The 25,828-nt window shown below is 42.1% G+C and overlaps 2 protein-coding genes across 5 annotated transcripts in view; both read left to right on the forward strand.

Moving 5' to 3' along the window:
* Positions 1–418: 418 nt before the first annotated feature.
* Positions 419–16,675, forward strand: eno1a (enolase 1a, (alpha)). 2 transcript variants are annotated; one of them, XM_079523829.1, is made up of 12 exons: positions 419–566; positions 2,530–2,618; positions 6,846–6,941; positions 7,109–7,167; positions 8,036–8,105; positions 8,323–8,456; positions 8,697–8,919; positions 10,677–10,874; positions 14,977–15,184; positions 15,278–15,386; positions 15,839–15,897; positions 16,151–16,675. In XM_079523829.1, the coding sequence occupies exons 2-12, from the start codon at positions 2,534–2,536 to the stop codon at positions 16,212–16,214; spliced, it is 1,305 nt and encodes a 434-aa protein (XP_079379955.1). In that variant the 5' UTR covers positions 419–566; positions 2,530–2,533; the 3' UTR covers positions 16,215–16,675. The 2 variants fall into 2 exon arrangements, with proteins under 2 accessions (XP_079379955.1, XP_079379954.1); XM_079523828.1 differs by lacking the exon at positions 7,109–7,167 and adding an exon at positions 7,493–7,551 and having other exon boundaries at positions 420–566.
* Positions 16,676–18,993: 2,318 nt separating this feature from the next.
* Positions 18,994–25,828, forward strand: part of rerea (arginine-glutamic acid dipeptide (RE) repeats a) — a 181,818-nt gene continuing 174,983 nt past the window's right edge. For all 3 annotated transcript variants that reach the window (XM_079496026.1, XM_079496030.1, XM_079496028.1), the window contains exon 1: positions 18,994–19,309. The gene's annotated coding sequence lies outside the window, so the exon portion shown is untranslated. The remainder of the gene's footprint in view (positions 19,310–25,828) is intronic.

Raw genomic sequence — 25,828 nt, forward strand, 5'->3', positions numbered from 1 at the left:
GCATTACACTTGTTTACAATAGGGTCCACCATGTTCAATTCATCAAAACGTTATATATATATATATATATATATATATATATATATATATATATATATATATATATATATATATATATATATATATATAACGTTCTTCTTGACAAAAAAAGAAGAAAGAAAGAAAGAAAGTATATTGTAGCGATCCCAGGAACCGGAGACAGAGACATATGACTATGTAAAAATGCTATGTAAAAGTGATGATGCTGGTCGTCGTGCCGTCTGTCATGTATGGAAGGACAGAAAAAGATGTCCGCATGGCGCATCCCCGTGCATGCATGCATGCATGTGTGTGTGTCTTCTACATGGGAAGAAGGCGTGGTGATGCTGCATGCTGCTGCTGGTGAACGTGCAGAGCCGCTCGCACTCGCCAGCTCGGCCCCAGCCAATCATATCGCGAGAACTCCTTCCTGTGCCTTCTTCTGGCCACTTATCATCAGCCAGGAACATCACGACGAGTTTCTTCTCTGCCCAGCACGCATTACAGAGAGCACTACCCGGCTTGCACGCAGTCTTAAACCCGGAAAGGTAAGTCCCAGCCTCCTTTTTTACTACTTTTATTATTATCTGGCGTGGCTGAATATGGTTTTATCTACAAGTCTACCAGAAGTCATTCCAAGACGAGTCGTTTTTACGTTTTGCGGGGCTGTATTTCATTGACCGTGTGATTGTAGGTACACGGCGTTCCTCATCATCCTCTACGATGACCCCCAAGTCTTATTTTTGGCTGTTTTGCTGTATATTACCTTAAACCGTATTTATTTGGGAGTTATGTGCTTATCTTAACTTAACATGACATAATGGTGGTTCAGGCTGGGCTACAGCCTATTTTTAAACCTGGCCGTCAGCTGGCGAGATGTCACTCCATTTAGAACTGCAGTGGGGGGGTTCAAGTTGCAGCCCAGTTTTAGCCCGTACTTAAACAACGTTCATTTGTAAACGAATGACCGTCTACTAGTCTTATTTGAGTTGAATCTTTTATTTCATAACGTCTCACATGGAGCCATACAGAATTAATGGCCTATGCAGCAGTGTGCTTGCTACCAGTTGCTTGTGTCAGACCTGGGGGTGTGTCCAGACGAGAACATTGTGTGAAGGGAACTGTTGCATTTGATACAAGGTTCCCATAGCATAGAATAGATATTCACCCTGCATCGCCAAAATGGGTATTTTCTTCACTTCCACAGACGGGCGACGGCTTTTAATTAACTATAATAATTATGTATTGGCAGTTAGTTTTCTAATATAAAAAAATATTAAATATACTATACAGCAACAATACCAACACAGAACCCAGTAGATTGAAACGAGTTAAAGCATTTGAGGGCCACCTTAATATATCCAATTTCAGTGTTTAATTATTTGGCTGCCTGAGGGTGCCATTTTGTGGAACCAGAGCTTCACTCACTAGTTTTTCCAACTTCACTGACCCGATTAACAAAAGGTTAACAATTGTGAAATGTATTGTATATAGAACTGTAGCCTACACTGTATACCAGTTGCTGCATAGGTGTTATATTTTTGTTAGGCTATTATTGTAGTTTGGCTGTTGTTGTAGCTTGGCCCATGCTGTTGAACTGTAAACATTCAACAGCAGTGTTTTGACAGCAGGACCCCTCTTCTGTCTCTTTCTGTCATACATTTGGTTGCTTCAGTCCCCTGTGCTTTATGGCCAGAGGCAAGTTTACACACATACATGTAAGGGCAGGGTTTTTTCCATTGGTTGGGGGGCTGGGCTCTAGTTCATTCATTGATGCATAAAAATGGATGGATGAGAAAGTCAGGGCATTGGGTGTAAGAACAATGCTAATCCATTCTGGTTTAATGCATCCCATCCATTCCATTCTCGCACAGTACACTTCTGTCTGGAATTTGGACAGATAGGCTGACTAAGATTAGGCCACTACTCAGTCAAACATGTACCAACTACCAACTTGTGACTTACTCATTCCCATTGTCAGTTGTCACACATTATTTTCTGCTTTGTTCTGTTGATTCCACAACTCAAACCACAGCAGTATCAGCAGCACTTTTTTTTAACATGTTGTAGTACTATTCCCAGGTATCAGACAGTGTACAGTGCTAAAAGCTGCAGTACAGATTTCATGAAGTTGATTATGAATTCACCTGTTGAGAGCATTGTTGCACTGGCCACACCTTGCTGTGACTAATCTCTATGCCTTGGTCATATCTTTTTCTTTTATTTATTCCTCCCACCGTTTACATTTGTTAAGTAATGTAGTCTACAAGATTATTATAGATTGTTTGCTGAGTCTCTAAATGACATTTACAGATGACGACAATGGGGTTTACATTTTATGCCCACTTTGTCCTTGAGTATACCAACCAGACTCACAGATTTTGCCAAGTCACTGCTCTACATCAAAGCATTAGACCTTATTGAATCAACGTCAGTATGCTGTGTTTTTTGTTTGTCCTAGCAGCTCATGACTGACGTATCCTCATTCCTCCCTTGTTTATTTCTCTCTAGAACCATGTCAATCCTGAAGATCCATGCACGTGAGATTTTTGACTCCCGTGGCAACCCCACTGTGGAGGTCGACTTGTACACCAAGAAAGGTATGGTAAATCTACTGAAGGGCTAGGAACCATGCAGGTTTCTTAAATACAATAAAATGGAAAGGGATTTATTGTTTAGCCAATAATAGCCATGGCCAGGAAATTGAACTTGGCTTCATGTCAAATAGTGATGTCACATCTATCTATAAATGCACCAAGTCTGTCTGTGTGTGTGTGTGTGTGTACTGTTGTAATCCACATAACTCGAGAACCGTTCGCCCCACCGACTTCAAATTCCACACACGCGTTCCACACCACCAGTGCACCACAGGGAGTGCAGTGCCTGATGTCCAGTCGGTCAAACCCACGGTTGTCCAGAACCGCCCCAAAAAGGCCTCTGCCTGGGCTCTGGACACTGTAGTGTAGAGGCTCCAACAGGCACCGCTCTAGTCATAGTAATTACAAAATAAGTCGCATAATCAAGGATGTCTAAAAGAAAGATGGTCAGAATGATCAAGAGCCCGATTTATTTCATGTAGGGGCTGATTAAGGAATTTCAAAGATAAAGAGAAGATTGGGAGAGCACCGTTTACAGTCTAATATCATTTGAACAACGGTAGACGTTACATTAAATGGAGATGAACCTCCTCCAAATGACTGTTGGAGCATCATTCAAAACAAGCATTCATACTGGCAGGAAACTGAATACTGTGTGCAGGAAAGTGTCCAACGTTTCATCAGCATATTGCTTGATGTGGTGGTATTAGTCAATCTTGTGTTGTGATTTCAGTATCTCACCATTATATTGTGCAGCCCCCATACTTCTCACTGTAGGTTAAGCAGATTCAACAACAAACTTGCATTATTTTCACACTACTCGTATAAAACCTTAATTCTCACCATATAATATACTGTATGAATGTACAATGCTAATTCTAGGTGGTTTGCCTATTATTCCTAATCACCTTGAACCTAGATGGCTAAAGTGACTTGGTGTAAGTTGTACTTACTCCAACATGGGTAATGGTATGTGTTCCCCTGGTGCCAACTCTGGGTCTAGAGAGGATCAAATGGTGGATGTGTGAAATAGCTCCTGTAATATCACACTACTTTACCTACTGTATCTGCTACACACACAAATATCATATAGTCTATAGACAGCACAATTTAGGAGTATGATGCCATAATAATGTAATGTTTAGCCCGTAGCACTTGCCCAAGCCTCAGAGCGATATCACGGGCGTATGCAAAGGCTAAACTTAAGTAACTTAGATAGCATTTTATGTAGACGTAGCACTCTATAGTGTAAACGTATAAATTCATTATATAGATATTCCACTGTTATGTTTTTGTCCTTGCTTACTGTAAATCGCTCTGGATTAAGAGCATCTGCCAAATGCCTAAATTGTAATGTGTACAAACCGGACACCCATGTAAATGATACTTCTGCCTTCCTTCACCGTATGACAAACCACATGCACTCATACAGTATACAGTATACAGCATACAGTATGCTGTTGACAATTAGGCCAGGACAGTCCTAGTTGAAACTAAAGCATATAAATGTTCATATGCTTGGAATCAACTGGGTCTGACCGTGATCCTGGTTTTGGTGTCCTGTTGATGCCAAGCTGTTTGTGTTCTGCCCTGTGAACTTAAACAAAAGAACCGCTCAACCCAACTCAATGTCCTGGGAATGTTAATGAAGAACACTGAATTGCCAATGACATGGAAACGAGTAGAGACGGATTGAAACTGGCTTAGATTAAGGCGTTGAAATGGCATTGAAAACTGCCTGGAGACAAGCATCTCTATTCTATAGCCCTGCTTTCTTTCATTAGTCTCTTATGGTTGCTAGGTTCTCTAGCTTTTTGTATGTAGCGCCTTTTTGTTCACTATTAATTTAGATGGCCTTGTTATTTGGCAAATTGGCATCATTTGTGGCATAGTCGAAAGGAGAGTGGTGCTCTAAAGGTACACCAGCTAGGCATATAATGTGTTTCACCATGTTATATAACTGCTTTGCCTCCCAGTGGTACTACTGGATCTCTGCTCGCTGTTGCTGCTATTTTCAGATGCTCTAGCATCACTTAAACAGTATTTGTTCTTCAGTTTACCCAGGGCACGGGTGCTCATTTTCAGCCACGCCCTGCACACAAAAGCACAAAGCAAGTGATGAATAAAATCTCTGGAATCTTCAATCTAGAGTTTATATCTTGATGCATTTGATTTGTTAAGCCTGAAACCATTGCTTGGATAACTGCTGTCGTCCTGGCAAAGCCTTAAATCCGAGGCTTCTAGGACAGTGGGCAAACTGAATAGATTTTGAATGTCCCCAATTTCTGCTCACATGGTTGATTCCAAAATGGCTGAGCTCTATGCATCTGCATCATGTATGTGTGGGATGGAGGCTGTGCTCTGGCATCCTAGCGGGGATCTTCTTGCACATGCTCTGTGCACAGCTTTCACAGTCTACGGTTTACACAGCAGTCAGCATGACGCTTGCTCTCTGGAAGGAGGATTACTGTGTCGTTCTACATTCATGTATTAAAAGGTAGAACACGTTTTTAAAACCTTCAATATAGAGATGAGATAAAAACAGAACATAAAATAATAGTGTTCAAGGGGGCAGTTTTTTTTTGTCAAGTTCTTTGTGGATTGAAGGGACAGAGTGATAATAACCTAAAGGGATAGATAACCAGGGTTACAACCAGTTATGAATCTCAGGGCTCCGTGATAGACGGTGTCCAACAAATGAGAGGTAGCTGACGCATGCATCGAAAAGATGCAAGAAGGTGGCAGCTACAAGTGCATTAAAAGACACTATTTATTCCTGGAAAAACAAGCTGAATTTTAGTTTCAGTTTTTCAAACTAAATAGTCTTACAAATCATTTAAGATTTTTATCAACAGGCCTGGGGATATTTGTACAAGGCATGCATCTGCATCCGTGTATTATAAAAGAGATAAAACAAACAGTCCTTTAACAATGTTTATTAACAGTCCTGGGGAGATATTAAGTACAATCTCCCCAGGCATCTTCTACAAAATGTCCAACTTAATCTGAAATGGCTAATGCCAGCCCACACAGACAGACCTTCCGTACACTACTGTTTCTCATCATTGTCCAAACTGTCCACTTGATGAAATATCAGTTCCTGTAGAACCGGCTGTTAGTCCAGATACTAGAAAAGAGTTCATCAAATGAATTTAAAGTACAGTTCACGCAGAGGACACATAGAATAATGTAAACGTATGGACACTCTCCTTTAATCTTCTCTCTCTCATACTAGTTCTGTCAGACAGAGAAAAAACATTACTTTGTAAGGGCAGGGGATGCTGGTCACTGATTGGGTGGTGCCTGGCAGTGGCTTTCTGTAGCTGTTAACTCTTGAATGCCGAGCAACCACTACTGCACCAAATGTCATCAAAACATGTTTTGTGTGGGTCTCTTCATGTCCCCCGATGAAGGGCAAAGGCTGAAATGCAACATTTAAAAAAGTTGTTATTTTACACTCTTCATGCACCTTGCTAGTGGGTAAAGTTACTGTCCGTAATCAAAAAATCACACCCGTGTGAACTGAGTGGTGTAAGGTTTTATATAGCATGATCAGCTGTGGTCTGACGTAATGTCTGACGTCCGATGTGAGGTATTATATAAGGTAAGGTATTATATAGCCTGATCAGCTCTGATCTGACGTAATGAAATCACACCCGGATGTGATTTCACAACTGGCTTTTGTGTGCAGAAAGAAATGAGCATGGTTGCTATGTTCAAAATAATTTCTGACGTAATTAAATCACACCCGGGTGAACTGGATGACCGTAGCAACCATGGTCATTTTTTCTGCACAAAAAAAGCCAGTTGTGAAATCACATCCGGGTGTGATTTCATTACGTCAGATCAGAGCTGATCAGGCTATATAATACCTTACCTTATATAATACCTCACATCGGACGTCAGACATTACGTCAGACCACAGCTGATCATGCTATATAAAACCTTACACCACTCAGTTCACACGGGTGTGATTTTTTGATTACGGACAGTAACTTTACCCACTAGCAAGGTGGGTTGTAGGAGTGGTTTACACCACTCAAAAAGCTGAACTCCATACATTGGATAGTGATGATGGAATGATGCTTCAACATTCGTTCATTACAACTGTGCCATTGAACTGTGGTCAACCTTTGCAGACAACAGTTGCCGTTGAACATGAACCATGATGCAGCATTTCTGTATACTGTATAACGCTAACGGTGACCAAACTTCCTGTGTTTCATCAAGGTCTGTTCAGGGCCGCAGTGCCCAGCGGTGCCTCTACTGGCATCTATGAGGCACTAGAGCTCCGTGACAATGACAAGACACGCTACATGGGCAAAGGTACAGTAGGCCTCCCTTCTACTGACCTATCCTGACAGCTGTTTATTTTGTTCTTTCTAGATTCTACATTCACCTCCTCTCCATACACTCTTGGTCTCTCCATACATTCTTGGTCCCTTCATCCTTCATCCCTGACCCTTTTCCCACCTCTCCTCCTTCTCTGTCAGGGGTGAAAAGAGCTGTTAAATATGTAAATGAGTTCTTGGCCCCAGCTCTGTGTAATCAGGTAAAAAGTGTGGACAAAACGGGAATGCGGAACTAACGTATTGCAGTGTACAGCAGCATGAATTAGTGGGTTTGTCTTTTGAAACTAACTTGGCAGGCATTAACAGATGATTACGGAGCTTAAAAAATAAAAAGGCGGGGGAAACAAATGGGATCATATTTATTCAATTATAAGATCTCTGGAGTAATCATTCATTATACTCCGTATGATTACTAGTAGATAATCATACGTTTGTTGAATGACTGTGTGATCATCTGTCATGCCTGCTATTACTGCATGGTCTTTATTTTCCTTGGGTCAGTGATGGTCTGCTTGTCCCTTGCAGGTGTCTCAAAAGCTGTTGAGCATATCAATAAAACAATAGCACCTGCACTGGTTAGCAAGGTAGGCCAATTTATTGTTTGACTAACATGACTGTGTGCTAGTGTAAAGGCATCAGAAAGTTTCTCCGATTACCAGCGAAGAATGAGCCATTCTGTTTGTCATTCACATTTTTGTGTCTTAGAAGTCAAGTACATATTTACATAATGGGAGGATTTATGACCTTAGTTATGGTAGTAGTCTATACAGAATGTCTTGACGGTAAATGTTTAAATAAAAAGGTGAGAAATGAAAGTGAGTACTAAATGAGTGATCTTTGTGCTGTCACTCTGAGTCAAGTGTTGATTCAGTTCTGAATATGACACATGCACTGTACCCTGTGGCAGACCTGCAATTTGTGGTAGATGTCTGAGCTGCTGTGATTACTTTAACATAATTATTTGCAGTGTGGTCTTTTGAACTAACCAGACAGAATTCAACTTTAAGTTTACCTAGAGATAATGACTTCCCTTCACTTGCACTAATTGCCATGTTATGTCTTGCTCAGAACGTGAATGTCTTGGAGCAGGAGAAGGTTGACAAGCTGATGCTGGACATGGACGGCACAGAGAACAAGTGTAAGCTGCTACTTGATTCAGTCATTTGGCCTCAGTGCTAAAAGAGCTGATATTGTGCCCAGATTGTGTCGGCTATCTCAAGACCGACAATGGACAATTAAACTTTGTTTTAATTAACAATAGAGATTGGGGTACAAAATTAATGCCAAGAAACCGTGGTATTGAGCACTATTGTTTCAGAATATATTGTCATGATATTTGTCTTTGCCCCTCTCAGCCAAGTTTGGTGCTAATGCCATCCTGGGCGTTTCCCTGGCTGTGTGCAAGGCTGGTGCAGCAGAGAAGGGCGTGCCCCTCTACCGTCACATTGCTGACCTGGCTGGCAACCCTGAAGTTATCCTCCCTGTCCCTGTAAGCACTAATTTCAGAACTGTTATCATAGAACATGACATGCTAAATTTCAGGTTCATAATGGTTGTAGTCACCAAGTACAATAGCTGTTTACAAAGTTGTCTTGCGTTGATGCAGGGAGTGTACAAATCACCACTTGTGTACAGACAAAGAAATATAAATGTAATATTGGAATCTTGCTAATGGCCACAACGGACCCTTTTAAAAGCCTGAACATGGATCCCCTCTAATTTCCTTCAGGCTTTCAACGTCATCAATGGTGGATCCCATGCTGGCAACAAGCTCGCCATGCAGGAGTTCATGATCCTGCCTGTTGGAGCCAGCTGCTTCAAGGAGGCCATGCGCATTGGTGCAGAGGTCTACCACAACCTCAAGAATGTCATCAAGGAGAAGTATGGCCAAGACGCCACCAATGTAGGAGATGAGGGTGGCTTCGCGCCCAACATCCTGGAGAACAAGGAAGGTGAGAGGAGACGGGAAGCCATTTCTCCTGCTTGTAACAATAGAAGCGTGGCCCTGATCCAACTAAGAGCAAACTGCATAGAAGAATTAAATTCCCAAATGATTGAATTCGGAATAGAATTCCCATTGTGTTTGGAAATAAGGATTTAGTTTGATCTTTAAAAAAAAAAACCTTTAGCATGTGACTTGGCCCGCTGAAAGGGAGGGTCCTGTGAGTGTTAACAATCTTAGACCTCCCAGGCCAGTGTTTCAACAGCAGCCTACCCCCCCCCCCCCCCCCCCCCCCCCACCCCCTCATGAGACTACTAGCCTCCCTTTGACCCTATTCTGCTGCTCAGGCCAGTCATGCCACTCCTGGGCCGACAGATGGCTTCCAAATTAGAGCCTCAAAGCATTACTGAATAATGAATGCATTGACTGCACTCAGAGAAAGATCAAGGTGCTGAGATGGCAAATGCCCCAGTAGGTCACAGTAGTGATTTGTTGGCCAAAACCCTAGTATTAACTTAACCAACAAACTCCCTCCACGGGTGCAGTACTTAGTTTAGACAGTTTTTGGTTTAGACTAGTCATTGGTTAGACCAGTCATTAGTCCTGCAACTACAACCTATCTCAAACCCTCACCCTAAACCTAACCTCCCACGGGGCAGCACACCTAAACCTAACCTTAACCCATGTCTAACCAATGACTAGTCTAAACTAAGTATGCCCCCCCCTCCCTCCACTATTTATTTGGTCATGGGTTCTGGGACGAGGATTCAGCCAGCCATTGTGATTTAGCTCTTCTCATTCAGTTTGATTTCAAAGCAGCGTATCTCAGTATCTTTTACTTGTTTACTTTTTTTTTTTTTAATAAAACAAATATTCCCAATTGGCAATTCCCCCCCATGTGTATAGTCCCTGTCATTGCCAACACCTACTTGTTGGTCTTGGGGATGCACTCTATAGACAACCACATGTCAGCTGGCGTTGCCAGCTGCTTCTCGACAGTGAAGCGTTTCACCAGGAGGGCATAATGTGTGTGTGTGGAAGAACAACACTATTCCTACCAGTTCCTGCCACTGTTGGACAGGTGCCCTGACAAACCTGTAGGAAATACTAGTTATTTTTATTCATTTGTTTGTTAGATGGTAATTTTGTTAATTTATTGAATTATCTTTTCTACACAGTTGAGTCATTTACAATTCCCCAATGTGTATAGACCCTGTCACTCCCCAACACCTGCGTGTTGGTCTTGGGGAGGATATAAACCAGGGTAACTCAAAGTGGGTGCTGTGACGTAAGTCCAGCTGGGGTGCCGTGGAACAATTTGAGAATATTATACGACTTGCAGTTACAATATCACGTCTTTATTTCTATTTGCAACCAGAAGGGCTGGCCACCGTGTTTTTTGTTTTGTTTTTTGTTTTAGATCTTTTTGGCCCATTTTTGCTTTATTTACATGTAGTTACACGATCACCAACACATTTCCCCCATAAAATGGGGTCCTGATAAGATTTGACCAGAGTTGGATTTGAACTCAAGTCATTAGCAACTCGCAGGAGCATTTGGTTAATGTGACTAGTCTGTGATCCCCAGGCACATCACAGCTCAGTAGCCTTTAATTTGATTCTATAAGGTGTATTAGTTAAATGTAATAATGAGTCTCCAATACTGAAAGTGTTGGGCATTTATTTCTCATGCTATGTAATCACTAAACAAGCTACTAGTTTAGCCCAATCATGTTTTAATATCCATTCTTTCCTTCTCTGTCCTCAGCCCTGGAACTACTGAAGAAAGCCATTGCCCTGGCTGGTTACACCGACAAGATTGTCATCGGCATGGACGTAGCCGCCTCTGAGTTCTACAAGGCCGGAAAGTACGACCTGGACTTCAAGTCCCCTGACGACCCAAGCCGTTACATTTCCTCCGACAAGCTGGCCGACATCTATAAGGGCTTTGTCAAGGATTACCCAGGTGGGTTTTCAAGCCTATACTTATCCTTATTACAATGAGGTTATAGGCCCCTTGGCCTCTTAATATGGTTCTTGTCACCCTTTTGAGATGCAAAGCCTCAACGACTTGCATTGGTAGAGATGAGAAAGGGCATAGCTGGCTGGATGGCCTTGGAAGTCTAAGTATTAAAGGCTTTGGAATGGGATTGTGAAGTGACAATTAAACCATTAGTGATTAGTATTATCATTGGTTTTACATGCTATCAATATTAGTTAAAGTTATAAGTTTGTATACCGTAGATAACTGTTGTTCATATTAATAACTTTATTTCTAAATGATGCATAATGTGTGTTATCTATTCTAAATTTAAGAAATGCTGGATGTCAGAAAAAAGTGTCTGTCTGAGCCTCATACACACGTACAGAACACAAATGTTTGGTCAAACCATGTGACTCCCATTGGAAAAGCATTGAGGCGGCCATCAAACACAGACGGAACATAGAACATGCGTTCTGCATGTGTGCATCAGGCCCGTTTTCGACACCTCCCCTTTAGGGATTAGACCGCGTCTTGCAGCAGAGCCACACGGGGAACATTTCCGGGGCGTGCGTGGCAGACGGGCAGCATCGGCATTTTGGAACAACATTGAACACGATCGCCTACCACTTCTCTCCTGCTTCTTTCTACCGCAAACGTTTCAACTGCATGTGGGTGACACACTGTTTCGATCACCACCGCAAACGTTTAAACTGCACGTGGGTGACACACTGTTTCGAGACCACAACATGGAATGAGCGGGTCCATTTAGCTACACTCCCAAAGCTACATTACTGTGACAGTGCAATGACCACCATCCCGTGCCATCGATACGTTTAAACTGCACGTGGGTGACGCACTGTTTCGAGACCACAACATTGAATGAGCGGGTCCATTTAGCTACACTCCCAAAGCTACCCAATTACTGACAGCGCAATGACCGCCATCCTGTGCTGTCTGTACAATAAAATGATGAATACCTACAGAGATGCAATGACAGATATCCATCTATCTATGACAATCCATCTTATATAATAATTTTGTGCCCAAGTTCAACCAATTTCCCAAGATCATTCGTTAACAATTCCCTTCCAATCAATGTGATCTATCTATATCACTTTACCCACACTGTACATTTCCTGTTCATATATTGGAACGGGCACGGCCCTAGTACTTGATTAACTCTTAACACTCCCAACGCGGATCGCGTATCAATACGTTATCAATTAATCAAACGTCGGGTGCGGATCACGTATCAATACGTTTCAATCACTTTTTTATAGAATACTTTCATTCATCTTTTTACCCACCCGGACAATGAAGAACCATCGCCCTATCATTGCTGCTTACTCCCGCTCACGTGATCAGAAAAAAAAAACAAAAAACAAAAACCCCCCTCCCCTCCTGAAAACAGGAGGGCTGGCCGCTTTACGTGTAGAAGCCAGTTGAACGCTGAACGGAACGCTGCCTATTGCCTAAACACATATGCACCAGATCGGCATTGCAATGCATAACATCTGCAACACACATGGACAGATGCATGTTTCCTTCTTCATACTGTAGCGACCAAACGATCCCCGAGCCTACAATACTACGAACTAACCACAGTATCGAGGGGCTGCCACGACAAGACAGTGTTCCGTTGGTGGATCACGTATCGCCATGCAGAGCCGTCATAATCGGAGATCGCTCAGACGTGTGATTGTAACGCTTTTTTATTCATTATAATTGTAGTGATAAGACCGCAATGAACGCGTCGGGGACGTAATCGACCCGGGTGTAATGTATAACGAACTTTTCCGCGACCTAAACCGTGGTGTTGTCATCTGTGGAAGTCATTTTTTCCTTCTCGTCGACATCACAGCCGGGTGACGCTTTTTTCCCCCTCCATCGCCCCCAAGCTGCATGCCCATAGCCTGGCTTGGCCAGCCTCATAGCGGGGATTCACTGAAGATTCTTCCCCGGAGGAAACATCAGTGAACCCTCGCTATGAGTCTGGCCGTGCCAGGCTAGCATGCCCAGGCATGTTCCCCTACACTAGCTTGAAAAACAAAATCAGCTGATGACAACGCGTCTCGCCGTTATACTATAGTTCTGAACCGAACGGTGGAATGGGACTTTTTATAGCCGTACGGATCAAGACTTTTGCTGCCCAATGTGCCCATGACCCCCCCCCCCCCAATGTTACTGCGATCAAAACAATGAAAGCAGTGAGATAGATTAGGCGAGGCGGCAATCATCATCAAAAAGAAAGCATAGTTATGAAGGTTTATAGTCAGACATTGACAGGCAGATATAACAATAAACACAATAAATATGCTATACATCCTATACATCGAATGAAAGCCCTGAATGTGTACTTTTACGAGGAAAAGAGTAAACATTGATCCCATGTACAGTTTGTCATAAATTGGATACTGGGTGGATGCACATTGCGCCCACCAGATATAACTGCAGAGAAGACATGGACCTGAACTCAATATTCACAAAATAAGGCCTATAGCGACATATAAATACTATATACCGTATGAAACAGAAGACTCTCTGCTTTCATAAGGAAAAAAATTGTACTGTAATAATAAAAAAATCACACCACTGTGAAGTGAGCAGTGCAACTCTACTTCTCTACTTATTCACTACAGCTCGCTATATACGGACTGAGGCAGAAAGTCATGTAAACCTTTTATTTACAGTTTGGTCTGTAAACTTCTACTGTAATAATAAAAATCACACCCCTGTGAAGTGAGCGTTGCAACTGTTCTGTACTTATTCACTACAGCTCGCTATATACGGACTGAGACAAAGTCATGTAAACCTTTTATTTACAGTTTGGTCTGTAAACTTCTACTGTAATAATAAAAATCACACCCCTGTGAAGTGAGCGGTGCAACTGTTCTCTACAGTTGCACCGCGCAACTATAAAGAACAGTTGCACCGCTCACTTCACAGGGGTGTGATTTTTATTATTACAGTAGAAGTTTACAGACCAAACTGTAAATAAAAGGTTTACATGACTTTCTGTCTCAGTCCGTATATAGCGAGCTGTAGTGAATAAGTACAGAACAGTTGCAACGCTCACTTCACAGGGGTGTGATTTTTATTATTACAGTAGAAGTTTACAGACCAAACTGTAAATAAAAGGTTTACATGACTTTCTGCCTCAGTCCGTATATAGCGAGCTGTAGTGAATAAGTAGAGAAGTAGAGTTGCACTGCTCACTTCACAGGGGTGTGATTTTTTTATTATTACAGTACAATTTTTTTCCTTATGAAAGCAGAGAGTCTTCTGTTTCATACGGTATATAGTATTTATATGTCGCTATAGGCCTTATTTTGTGAATATTGAGGAGTTCACGTCCATGTCTTCTCTGAAGTTATCTGGTGGGCACAAGCTGCATTCAATAACCAATTACTGTCTAACTGTAGATGGGATCAATGTTTACTGTTTTCCTCGTAAAAGTACACATTCAGGGCTTTCATTCGGTGTATAGGATGTATAGGATATTTATTGGGTTCAATTTTATATCTGCCTGTCAATGTCTCTGACTTTAAACCATCCATAACTCTGCTCGCTGTTCAAGATAACCACTTCCAGGCAAATGCAGGTGTTGCAAAAAGGTCAATATCTCCAGAATGGAACATGGTAAAATCAAAATGTATTTTTTTAATTGAAGTGGACAAGTTCAGCTTTCTTTTGATGTAGGCGTGTGATTCTCGCTATAAGAGAACATTTTACTGTGGGCCCCCGAACAAGGCCTTTGTGCAATGTTAAACGGCAGCAACATCCAAATAGGCCTGTTGAGATCTTGCAGCAATCAAAGTGTTAAGAGTATCTGTGAGAAGTGCCGATACAACTTGAGAGAGGCTAATAAAATATCTGCACCACCTAATTTAAGCCCTCTCAAATCATGGTAGTTCATATCACTGGTGTACCATTATCATCAACACTGTTTTTTTTCCCCCACACAGTTACTGTACACAAGCTACTTGAACAATGCTAAGACTTTTCTTTGAGAGACACATACGGGTATTTCCGCCATTCCATGTGTAAGGCAGAAGAATAACACTACTCCCTCCTCCCCTCCTAGTGGTGTCTATTGAGGATCCCTTTGACCAGGATGACTGGGAGGCATGGTCCAAATTCACAGCCGACACAGCCGGCACAGTCCAGGTGGTGGGTGATGACCTCACAGTCACCAACCCCAAGCGCATTGCCAAGGGTGTGGCCGAAAAGTCCTGCAACTGCCTGCTCCTAAAGGTCAACCAGATCGGCTCCGTCACAGAGTCCCTGCAGGCGTGAGTGTCCAAAAGGCTGTCATTCAAAGAAGACATACAGTTACTACTAACGCTTTAACAACGATGTTCTAAGCTATCTTGTGTGTATTCCAGATGCAAGATGGCCCAGAGCAATGGCTGGGGCGTGATGGTGAGCCATCGCTCTGGAGAGACGGAGGACACCTTCATCGCTGACCTGGTAGTCGGACTCTGTACTGGACAGGTAAAACCAATTCTCAATACTAGGGATGTACCGATGAGACATTTTGGCCGATATCGATATCCGATACAATTAATTGCTGTTATGGCCGATAATTGATATGATCTCATTCTGTATTAAGAAAATATAATTTTTCCCATTCTGAAAAAAGGCTTATAAACTCTGAATTAAAAAAAAAACTTGTTGGCTTTTTGAAAGCTTCCCCAGAAAACATTGATATAATTTGCAGCCTTCATCATAACAAAAGGCTTTTTATTATATTTTTCAATAAAATCTGTTTGCCGATTAATCTCCCATCACTACTCAATACTATGTTCTACCTGGTTTCTCAGTTCAAGAGATTGTCACAGAGTTGATTATTTTGATTCAACATGCAGATCATGGTTTTCAATTTCAGATACATTTTTTGGATTATATTGATTCATTTTCTCTTGTATGTTTGATTCCTTTCCCAGATCAAGACAGGTGCACCTTGCCGATCTGAGCGCTTGGCCAAGTACAATCAGCTGCTCAGGTGAGTCCAGTCAGGAAACATGATACATAATTCATAATTAAGATGATAGTAACTTCACATGGCAAACATGTGCATAATGACACCTTTTCATCATACTGAAGGAACAAATGATCTGTGTCACTGTCAACATATTTCTGTTGGGGGGGTAGATTGCAGACTACAGTGTTTCAGACATGCTAGTTGGTTAAAATACCTGACTTGTATAACAGTTTACACTACAGCTCCAGTTGAAACCATCATGTTTCTCTTCCAGGATTGAAGAAGAGCTTGGCGATAAGGCCCGCTTCGCTGGCCGGAACTTCAGGCACCCTATCTGAGCTGGTCTGTCTCCTTTGGGCCTTTGTGTTTTCACTGTGCAACAATAAACAACCCCACACATACAGTATATGCCACGCTAGGTCGCTCGCTCTGTTCAGAGAGAAGATGGAACGCCATTGAAATCCAAGGTCCAAGCCTGTTTTGTGGCACCACTGAAACCTGTGTTCTAGTGCACGGTGCACCACAGTGCACTAGGACCCATCTGCTCTGGCTCCTGAATAGTAATGGTTCTTATTTTTGTGTCTGTGTAACTGTGAGAGATCTTTCTTTCGCTTCTTGTGAGTTGTAGTGATTATTGGTCTTCTCCTAAAGTATTCTAGTGAAGAGCTACTGTAAGAGTACTTTGCTGCCTTGAGCAGAGTACTATATGTGCAATGTGTTGCGTCTGACAAGTTCTAGTGCTGCTGTAAGCGTTGGTAGACATACCGTATGTAATAAACAATATAATTTAAACAGAAAAGACATGGTTGTCGTTGTGCTTCTTTTTGTTGCATATAATGGGAATATTATTGAAAGGAAATGTGTAAAATTCAGTTTATTGTTGAAATTCCATTACTGTAGCTTTGTCATTTAGTCAAATTGGTTAAGACACAGAAGGGATGATGATGATAACAACACATCGCATGGATGCACCTGGGACGTATCCTCAGTGATGTATCCCAAGGTCATCGGGGTTTCGGGTCTCTCGAACATCATACCCCTCACTCAGGTGACCCAGCCTGCGTGATCAAGTCCCGCCTTACGTCCCAGTAGCTACCCTCAATCAGTCCCATTAGGGAAAAACCAGGGCCACACAATCCGTTGGAACTACTACAGACCTACTCTGCCAGGGCTGGGGGGTATGCTTCCGGTGCATGGAAGGACTAGGCTCTGTGGGTTGACACCAGGTCCACTTCTGCTCTCACCAGGCCCAGGACCTGTGCGTTGCATCGGAGTCCCAGCACCATACACTTCATTCAGGAGTGGTGGGCAATGGTTCCGCAGACTCCACCCGAGCGAGAAGGTGGTGCTGCAGGCTCCGCTTGCTGCTTGAATGGCCCTCCTAAAGGCCTCACCGAGGGTTTGTTGGGCTTCCTCCTCACGGAGGACACAGGCTGGGGCGCTAACCCATACTGCTCACCTAGAAGAAAAACATCTCCAAGCATATGTAAAATGCCCTTAAAAAAAAACAACCTTAATCACATTAATATCACAAGATGTCACATGATTCATAATATAATAACTTTTTAGATGAGGCAGGAACTATACCTGCAGTGTCTGGTCACTTAGGAGGTAGTAGAAACACAAACTCTGTAGAAACATGACCTCTGCAAGAGGGACACTGATTTCCCCCAAAGTAAAATGATCCAGAGCTGCCCCGATGAGCTCTGAGTTCTCACCAGACTGCCATGCCATTGCCAAGAAGAATGTTGGCCTATTCACAAGTGATGCAGTACTTCAGGGATTGCCAGCTGGTTCTGTGCCACCACAATTCTTTCCTATACAGCTTTGTGTGGACTTGTCTCCATTGTTTAGCTGTTTTAAATGGGTTGTTACAAATGACTGGCATGCAATGCATTCACATTAGGGTGCACCAAATTCCTGTCATCGAAGCTACGACAATTTAATTGAGCGGCTCAAATAAGTATATAGTATACATCTATGCCAATGATGCCAATAACTACAATGCTGTAGCTAATGGGCGGATCAAAATATTTTATAAACGTAAACCCAATGGACGTAAAATTATATTTTCTTTGACCCATACGGCATCTAGTGGTTAGTACTGTGAAGTGCAATACCAGATTTGTCTTTGCCTGCGTTATCAACATGTGGCCCTGGTGCTGGACCCGGCCCTTTGACCATCTCAGTCCGGCCCTCTAAGTCCTCAAAGAAAAACTATTCATCTTTATTGGGGGTCAATAATAATCCTTCTAAAAAAGGAAGCATTTTATGTCTGGCTTGAGTGATTAATCCAATTAATCATTAGTAATTAATATGTACCATTAGAGTAGCCTACATAACTGCATTAGTGCATTCCATGTATGTTATGACAGAGAAACGACTACGACTGAGTATTTATAACAATGCAATGTGTTTGATAATGTGAGTGATATTATTGTTGACCCTATTGTAAAGTAGTCTGTCTCCCAAATTCATGCAGTTTTAACATACCGGTAATTCACCACTGTGTGTGAAGTTTCAATCCAATAGTCCAATGTGTGGCCCATGGCGTCTGGCTCTTCACTCACTTTATCGAAGTCAGTATGGCCCCCTGGAAATAATTATATTCTGCCCACCGATGCGTAGACTAGAGACAAAGTACACAATGTTGCCCACGCCTGTCACTGTGCATTGGAATACAAAATGAGAGGACAAGAAGTGTCTGTCCACTTAAAATTAACAGCTTGCCTTGAAATTCCCCTTTATGAATGGGGAGAAATTAATTACTGGTATGTTATTCTATATTCTAAATGTGTGAGGATTCAGGAATGAGGATGAAGGAAGTAAGGAACATGTTTGCGTTTGTTGGCTCGGTACAATACATAACGGCCGGGCTATCAGAGGATCGTAGTTTTCTTTAAGAATGTAGATGGACATATGCCAATTGTGCCTGCCTGCCAAGTAGTGCATACATATTTGTGTGTGAGGCTGTGAGCAGCACTACTATCAACTATCAAGGCCAGCAACACGTTCAGTGTATGTTGACGTTCACATAATATTGACCAGAAGGTGGCGGTATTTTACCAGCAGAACTTGAGATATCCCTAACTGTTCTCTCACCCCAAGATGAAGAAGGATGCTGTCATGCCGAGTGCCTCTCACACACACATGCACACACACTAGTCTGAGCATCCCAGCAGCGATTACTCCCCTCTTTAATCTGAAGTCCACCATTTATGACAACATTATCAAACGTGGTCAGTTGCGTTAATAGCCACAAAAGAAAGATAACATACAAGTGCCATTGCAGCTTCTCAGCTACACCCCCCTATAGTGGTGGTACTTGGCTAACTAACGTTAGCTAATTGCCTCTGCTGCTGCTGCTATTGTTTGTTGTTGCAGTCTCTCTCATCAAACAAATCACAGATGTTGTAGAACAATCCCCTCCAAGGTAAGTGATGTGGACTGCAGCCGCCGGTTTTCTCCGCATTTGATGTTCATCACTGAATGTGAATGAGGTGACAGCAGGTTATTGTGGAATTGTTTGTTGGCGTTGGTTGGAATGCTAACGTTAACCGTTGACCAGATGTAGCTGGGCTAATTATCCATTAGCATTAGCTTGGTTGCTAGCTTGATAGACTTGTTTGCTGTTACTGGTTACCACCACGAACCAGCAGCTGAGCTGGTCCAGCAGCTAACGTTAACTAGCCCTGCTGGGCTATAGCTATAGGGACAGCTTAATAGGAAACCAAACAACTCTGTGTCACCAGCTAACACAAGGTGCATACACATGCAATGAAAAACGCCATTGTTTTGTTGCCAAAACTGAATTGCAAACCACATAGTAATATATCAATAGTTGATATGTCGTATAACTTGAAACGGCTAGCGAAACGCCTCCTTTCCCGGGAAGTAGTCTGTCCCATCAAGCTATTGTCACTATAGCTAATGCTAGCTGGCCAGCTAACTTGCTGTCTTTGTTTGGGTGACTTGCATTCAACAACTCTGGAGTATGATTTGGTGCTGATGTGCATTAGTGCTGCTGGTTATTGCGAAGTAACGCACCAACTAGCAGCAGCAGTAGTATGTAGATGCAACTGTTCGCTTAAGATTTGGCATTCCACTTGACCTGTCACACTGGCTGCAGTGTAAAGTAAACTAGTTGTCTGTGTAGCCAGGGATTACACAAGTTACAATGTAGTGAAGATTTGTTGGGAGTTGTGTCCGAGTTGGGAAGTGGGGTTTCGTTCTTGTATTCTTTCTTATTCATTGAGACTATGTAATTGTCATTGAGTTAACTTATTCACTTTTTATGGACTCAAGAGCTGACCTGAAGGAATCAGTGCATACATTTTCCTAGCTTTACTTGTTTCTATAGTTTTCAACTTATCAACTCATGCCCCCCCCCCCCCCAAAAAAGCTACCAATGTTAAACAATAAACACTGTTTGTCCACTTGTACAGTTGCCATAGATAGTGAATACACTGTGTAAAACTGAATGAAAATGGATTTTATATTTACTGAATGAAGTTAAGTGCAAAGCATAACAATGGGTTCATGTGTATACTATCATTCATACACCAGTACCTAAACCACTACTCAACTATTACACTATTATTACAACGAACTAAGTTGTTAATAAAAATCATATTCCGTCTTTTCAGAGCGTGTATTGCTTGGGTTCTGTGCTGGCTATAGGTCACAGAATTAGTTATAGCTCCCATGGCCCTCTCATTGTATGAAATCTCTTATCTCACAGACAGAATTATTTATTTGGTTGCTGAGTTATTACGTTTTGAAATTGTCCTTTGAATTAAGTCATTAGTGGAAACTTGATCCCCTTTCATCTCCAATAGATGAAGCAAACGCAAGCACATGGCCCAAAAAATGATATCTGTGATAAATCATGCTGGTGAAATAGTTACTTCAAATGAGTAATGAACGAGTTAGAAGTCTACCATTAAATGGAATTTACAAATGAATTAAAAATCACTTGATATCTAATCCAAAGGTGTCCATTTCTGGGGAGATTAGTAGATCCAAGTCACTAATAACTAGTCTATCATGATGATGTAGCTTTTTTTTTAATAAAGGGAAGAAATTACACCAATTCTTGAATATGTCCAGTACCACTAGTATTCTACTCTTATGTTACTCTTATGTTATTGGTTCAAACACCAATCACTATTGTAAATATCAAAGGACATCCATTCTGTTGAGTGAGACTATTTTGATTAAATCTAAAGTGGTGAGTGCGTTGATATTGCCTGCTGTTGCCTAGAATACACCTGACATTTTAATGAGTTGTCTTACTGCAAAGAAGTGACTGTGATGATTCTTCACATAACTACCACATTGGCATTTAACCTGCGAGGCCGGGTTACAGGAGTACGTATGCCATTACAGGCTGCAAGCTGATTACTAGTTAGGCAACGCAACTGAAATTGTAGCTCACTAATGTGTGTTTAGAAAAGAAGAAAAAAATAACTCTTCAGACTTAGCCAAGAGAGTGATTTAAAACCGTTTAAATATGAAATACTGCTGCACTTTTAATTTATTTTCCTCACACACCAGTATTTTACATTAACTACAGTCCATTGCACAGATGCTGTGCTTGATTTTAAATGGTGTTATTAGTCTCTGTATACCACAAATAATAACAGATTCTGATGTGATCTAGTCAGTGATCTAAAGAGAAGAGACTTAGACTATACACTGTAGTGTCTTACTGTCTTTCTTCACACACATTGGAATATCGGTATTGTGACTTTAAATTACGTAGCTAATGATGATCTGCGTTTGTGGCTGTGGCAGCACAAGAATGAACGTTGGCGATGAGAAATTACGCTACTGTTTTTTTCCTTTAATGAAAAATGTATTTGAGTTACAGAAGCTCCTTGTTGAGTGATGTGTAGGAAGTGGAAGGCACTGCCTGTGAAGTGTCACACAATGTAAAAGGAAGATCCCCTGTGAATTGGCTGCCTGTTCACCGTGCTCTGGCACCCCTTTGTTGGCTGATTTGTCAATACGCACAGTTAGGAATTCAATGTCTACATGCTGCGCTCGAATGGCAGCTTGCTGTTTTTCACCCAGATCACCCCCACTGCATCTTAGCTTCAGCATGTATTATCATGAAGGATAGTTCTCCATTATGTAGCCTGGGTCTGGTCTCAGCTCCACTATGTGCTGTGTGTGTACTGCATCATTGTGTTGCAGAAAGGCATGGTGATAACCTATCCATTTGTGTGCCTAGGCTATACTTTAGAAAGAGGCATTTTTCTCTCTGTGAGGCTATTGTGTTTCAGGCTGAGGTGATGAGACTGATTTATTGTTTTCGTTCTGGGATTATATAAATCTCCTATGTAATATTGGAATCATGTGAGTTATAGAGCAGTGATGAAACCTAGTCTTGGTAAAAAACTAATCTGAACAGGCTGTCTTATAAAACCTCATCATTGCAGATCAGGCTCTTTTATTAAGAAAATGTGCAGTGCTGTATCTGGCGTGCCCACTGACTTCACAGACTTCCTTACACAGAGACTGCATTCGGATAACAAGGAACATTGTGGACCAACTGATTTAGCTTCTCTCCTTCTAGTGTTTGATATCAATTTCAGTGGAGGATATCTGGTGGTTACATAGAAAATTAATGCTATGAACAAAGGAGCAATGTTCGTTCAGAGAGCTCTTGATGGGCTATTCAAGTGCTGTATATTCATTAAAAATAACAATCTGTCAGCACTTACTGACAGCACGCACAACAAGCCAAGCTCTCTTCATTGTTCTCCAAAGATGTTTTTCTGTTCCCGTGCCAAGAGCTGGGTAATTGGCTGTAGCAGAGCCTTGCATGTGTTGTTTTAAGATATTGGACTGACATACACAGGGCACCCTGGCAGAAATGAGGCAAGTTTTTTTTTTCTTTTTTGCATTGTTTTGTTCACTTCACCCCCTCCTCTCTTGGCTTATCCCAGCAAGTCGGGGCTACTGTATGATGCAGGATGTGTTTTGCGTTTCCTGACAGCTTCCCTTCACCTCTCATAACGGGAGATCCAAGCATGCAGCATCATATCTCATCTTTGTTTGATACAGGCCTAGTGCTGCAGCTCCACAATTGTGGCGAGGAGATGGTATCTGCAAATTCTATCTGTGTTAACAATTGCAAGCTGTCTTGCCGCATGCTGCCAGTGGTATTTGATGTACTAGATGTGATCAAATCAGTTTTCGCTGTGAACTCAGGCAGGGTGAAGGCTTGCTGGCTTGGGTGTCATGCCTTGAAATCGTCTTGTCTGTGTCTTGTTGGGCTGGCATGGCTTCTTGTCTCAACTAATCAGACGTATTGCTATTTCTCCTCATATTATCAGCCAGGCTCTTCGCTCTTGGCAGTTCCTTGAGTGGGTAGTAAAAAAAAATCTGTTTGCATGTTTACCATATGTATATTTATATGTGGCTTTGAGGATAAGTGAGGGTGGTGTATGTTGCAACTTGCAACATTTCAGTGTCATCTGTGATTTATGGTGCCCAAGTAACCGTACAATGTAGTGTGTAGAAACTGGAAATGGAGGCTAAGCTAACATTTGTTGGTACTGTGAAACAAACAATATGCCAAAGGCAGGACAATGAAACATTGTATGGCTGCTATCGTACTGTTATATTTATTTTAGCACATCTATTAGCACATCTATTACATAGCCAAAGAACAGGAATTTTCGTGGATGTAAAAAAAGAGAATAACTTTCAGTCATTTGGCCTCTCAGTGGAAGTGGAACATTAAATGGTGAAAGATCATCTGGCCAGCCCCCCCAGGAGAAACGGGGAAAGAGCAGGGTTAGGAGAGAGAGGGGAGGAGGAGCGTGTGTGTGTCAGTGCTGATTAGGTAAGAGATTGTCTCATGTAATGACACGGCATGGCGCTAGTGGTGCAGAAACGCACACAATGCATACCAGTGTTTTACTGCACACCCGGCCCCGCAGCTGCCTACAAACATGCCTGCCTAGTAGAGGTGTGTGTGTGTGTGTGTGTGTGTGTGTGTGTGTGTGTGTGTGTGTGTGTGTGTGTGTGTGTGTGTGTGTGTGTGTGTGTGTGTGTGTGTGTGTGTGTGTGTGTGTGTGTGTGTGTGTGTGTGTGTGTGTGTGTGTGTGTGTGTGGACACGCACACTCACTCACTCACTCACTCACTCACACTCTCTCTGCTGGTATAAATTACACCATCATCGTTAGATGACCCACAACACATTTACTCTACACAAAAGCCAATGGCCTTTTTCACGTCCCACTCCTTTTCTCCTGTAGTGCAGAAGAACAACTGAGGTAAATGAAGGTAGAGATGAGCACAATGGGCTTGGCACCTTTTTTGAGGGGCCTCAAATACACACCAAAAAACACACCTGTGTGAAGTGAGGGGCGCTAATATATTAAAGTCTAACTCATGTTGCTATGAAATGGTGATGTAAATGTAATGGTGATGTAAAACAAACTTGTTAATGGCATTTAATGTTTGTTAGGGACAAGATTTTCCCTTCATTGTCAATGGCATTTTTAAAACAAACATTGAACTAAAAACACACATTAAACCTGTATATAGGAGGGGCTAGCGCCCCACCAGCTTTTGGTGTGTGCACACATTTTGTTAATTTGACATCATAGTGCCTGAGCAAATAAATAGTGTCTATTTTACGTCATGATGTACGAATCATGATAAGAGCGCCCCCACTTCACACGGGTGTGAATTTTTGCCCCTCCTATATACGGTTTAATGTTTGTTTTAAAAACGCCATTGATGATAAAGAGAATTTAATGTTTGTTTTGTCTCAATGTTTGTGTTACATCATCATGTTGTAAGAAAGAGCGCCCCTCACTTCGCACAGGTGTGATTTCTATTTCTTACCAGCCTACCAGGGGTCATTGTTGCAATTGGCAGCAGTATTTCTCAGTGCAAATGCTTGGTGTTAAATAGACTACCTAATGTGTCAGGCCATTTTACACTGTTGAGAGCCAAACCTTTCAGGAGTGTGAGCGGAATATGTCCTCTTTTCCTACATGTGAGCCATTGAGCGGTCCAAGACAGGTGAAGGTTTCATTGACTTACTGCCCCCCATAGTACTGAGCAATGTCAATTGCTTTTTAGACCATTAGCTGTGCTAATAATGGACCTAAGGTCTGTTATATAAACTAAAGGGCTAAGCCACATATTATTGCCATGTTAAGACAAAATGATAAGATGTGAAGATGAGATGTAAAGAGTAAAGACCCACTCTGCTATTTCCCTAACACAGTGTTTAAGGGTAAACAACAATCAATAAGTAATCAGTAATAATTATCAGGGAGCTCCCTGTAACAGTTGAATGATGCAGTTGACTTAATTGATTTGCTTCATAGAGAGCGGGGGATCAATAGGACCAGTGTTATGTCCTGGGCAGAGCAGACATATTTCTTTGTCACACAGCTCAAACTGGCTGCTTGCTGCTTCTAGTATAATCTCACCAACTTCAGTGTCTGAGAGATGAAACCAATCACATGCATGCTTTTACACTGTCCTGGCCATAAACCAGTCATGTAGGTAGCTGTGTGATTAATGTCTTTAGCCAGGTTGTGTGTGTAGTGTACATGTATGCACATGCACATGCACACACACATACACACAGCTGCAGAGGCCAGTCTAGTGACTGATGTTTTAATGGAGAGAGCATGTGGGCCTGCAGTGAGCCCAGGCTTTATGCGGCCATAAGGAAATGACCCCTGGTGGTATTTGTGGCTCTGTTCTCAGCTCCAGCTCTCTCTTGCGCTCCCCTGTCCACTGGGAGCCCCCGATGGCAATCTTTATGTCCTTGCTCGCCCTTGCAGGTTAGGTACACCTATTGAGCTCCCCTGGGCTTTTAGTTCACAGGATTGGGCTAAAGGCTGGATTGACTTGAGGTTTAGGGATGGACATGTTGTCTCCGCACCTCTGTTCCAGCAGCCAGCGCAGAGAAAA

This window comes from Electrona antarctica, assembly GCF_951216825.1.
Source record: "Electrona antarctica genome assembly, chromosome: 2".
Lineage (NCBI taxonomy): Eukaryota > Metazoa > Chordata > Actinopteri > Myctophiformes > Myctophidae > Electrona > Electrona antarctica.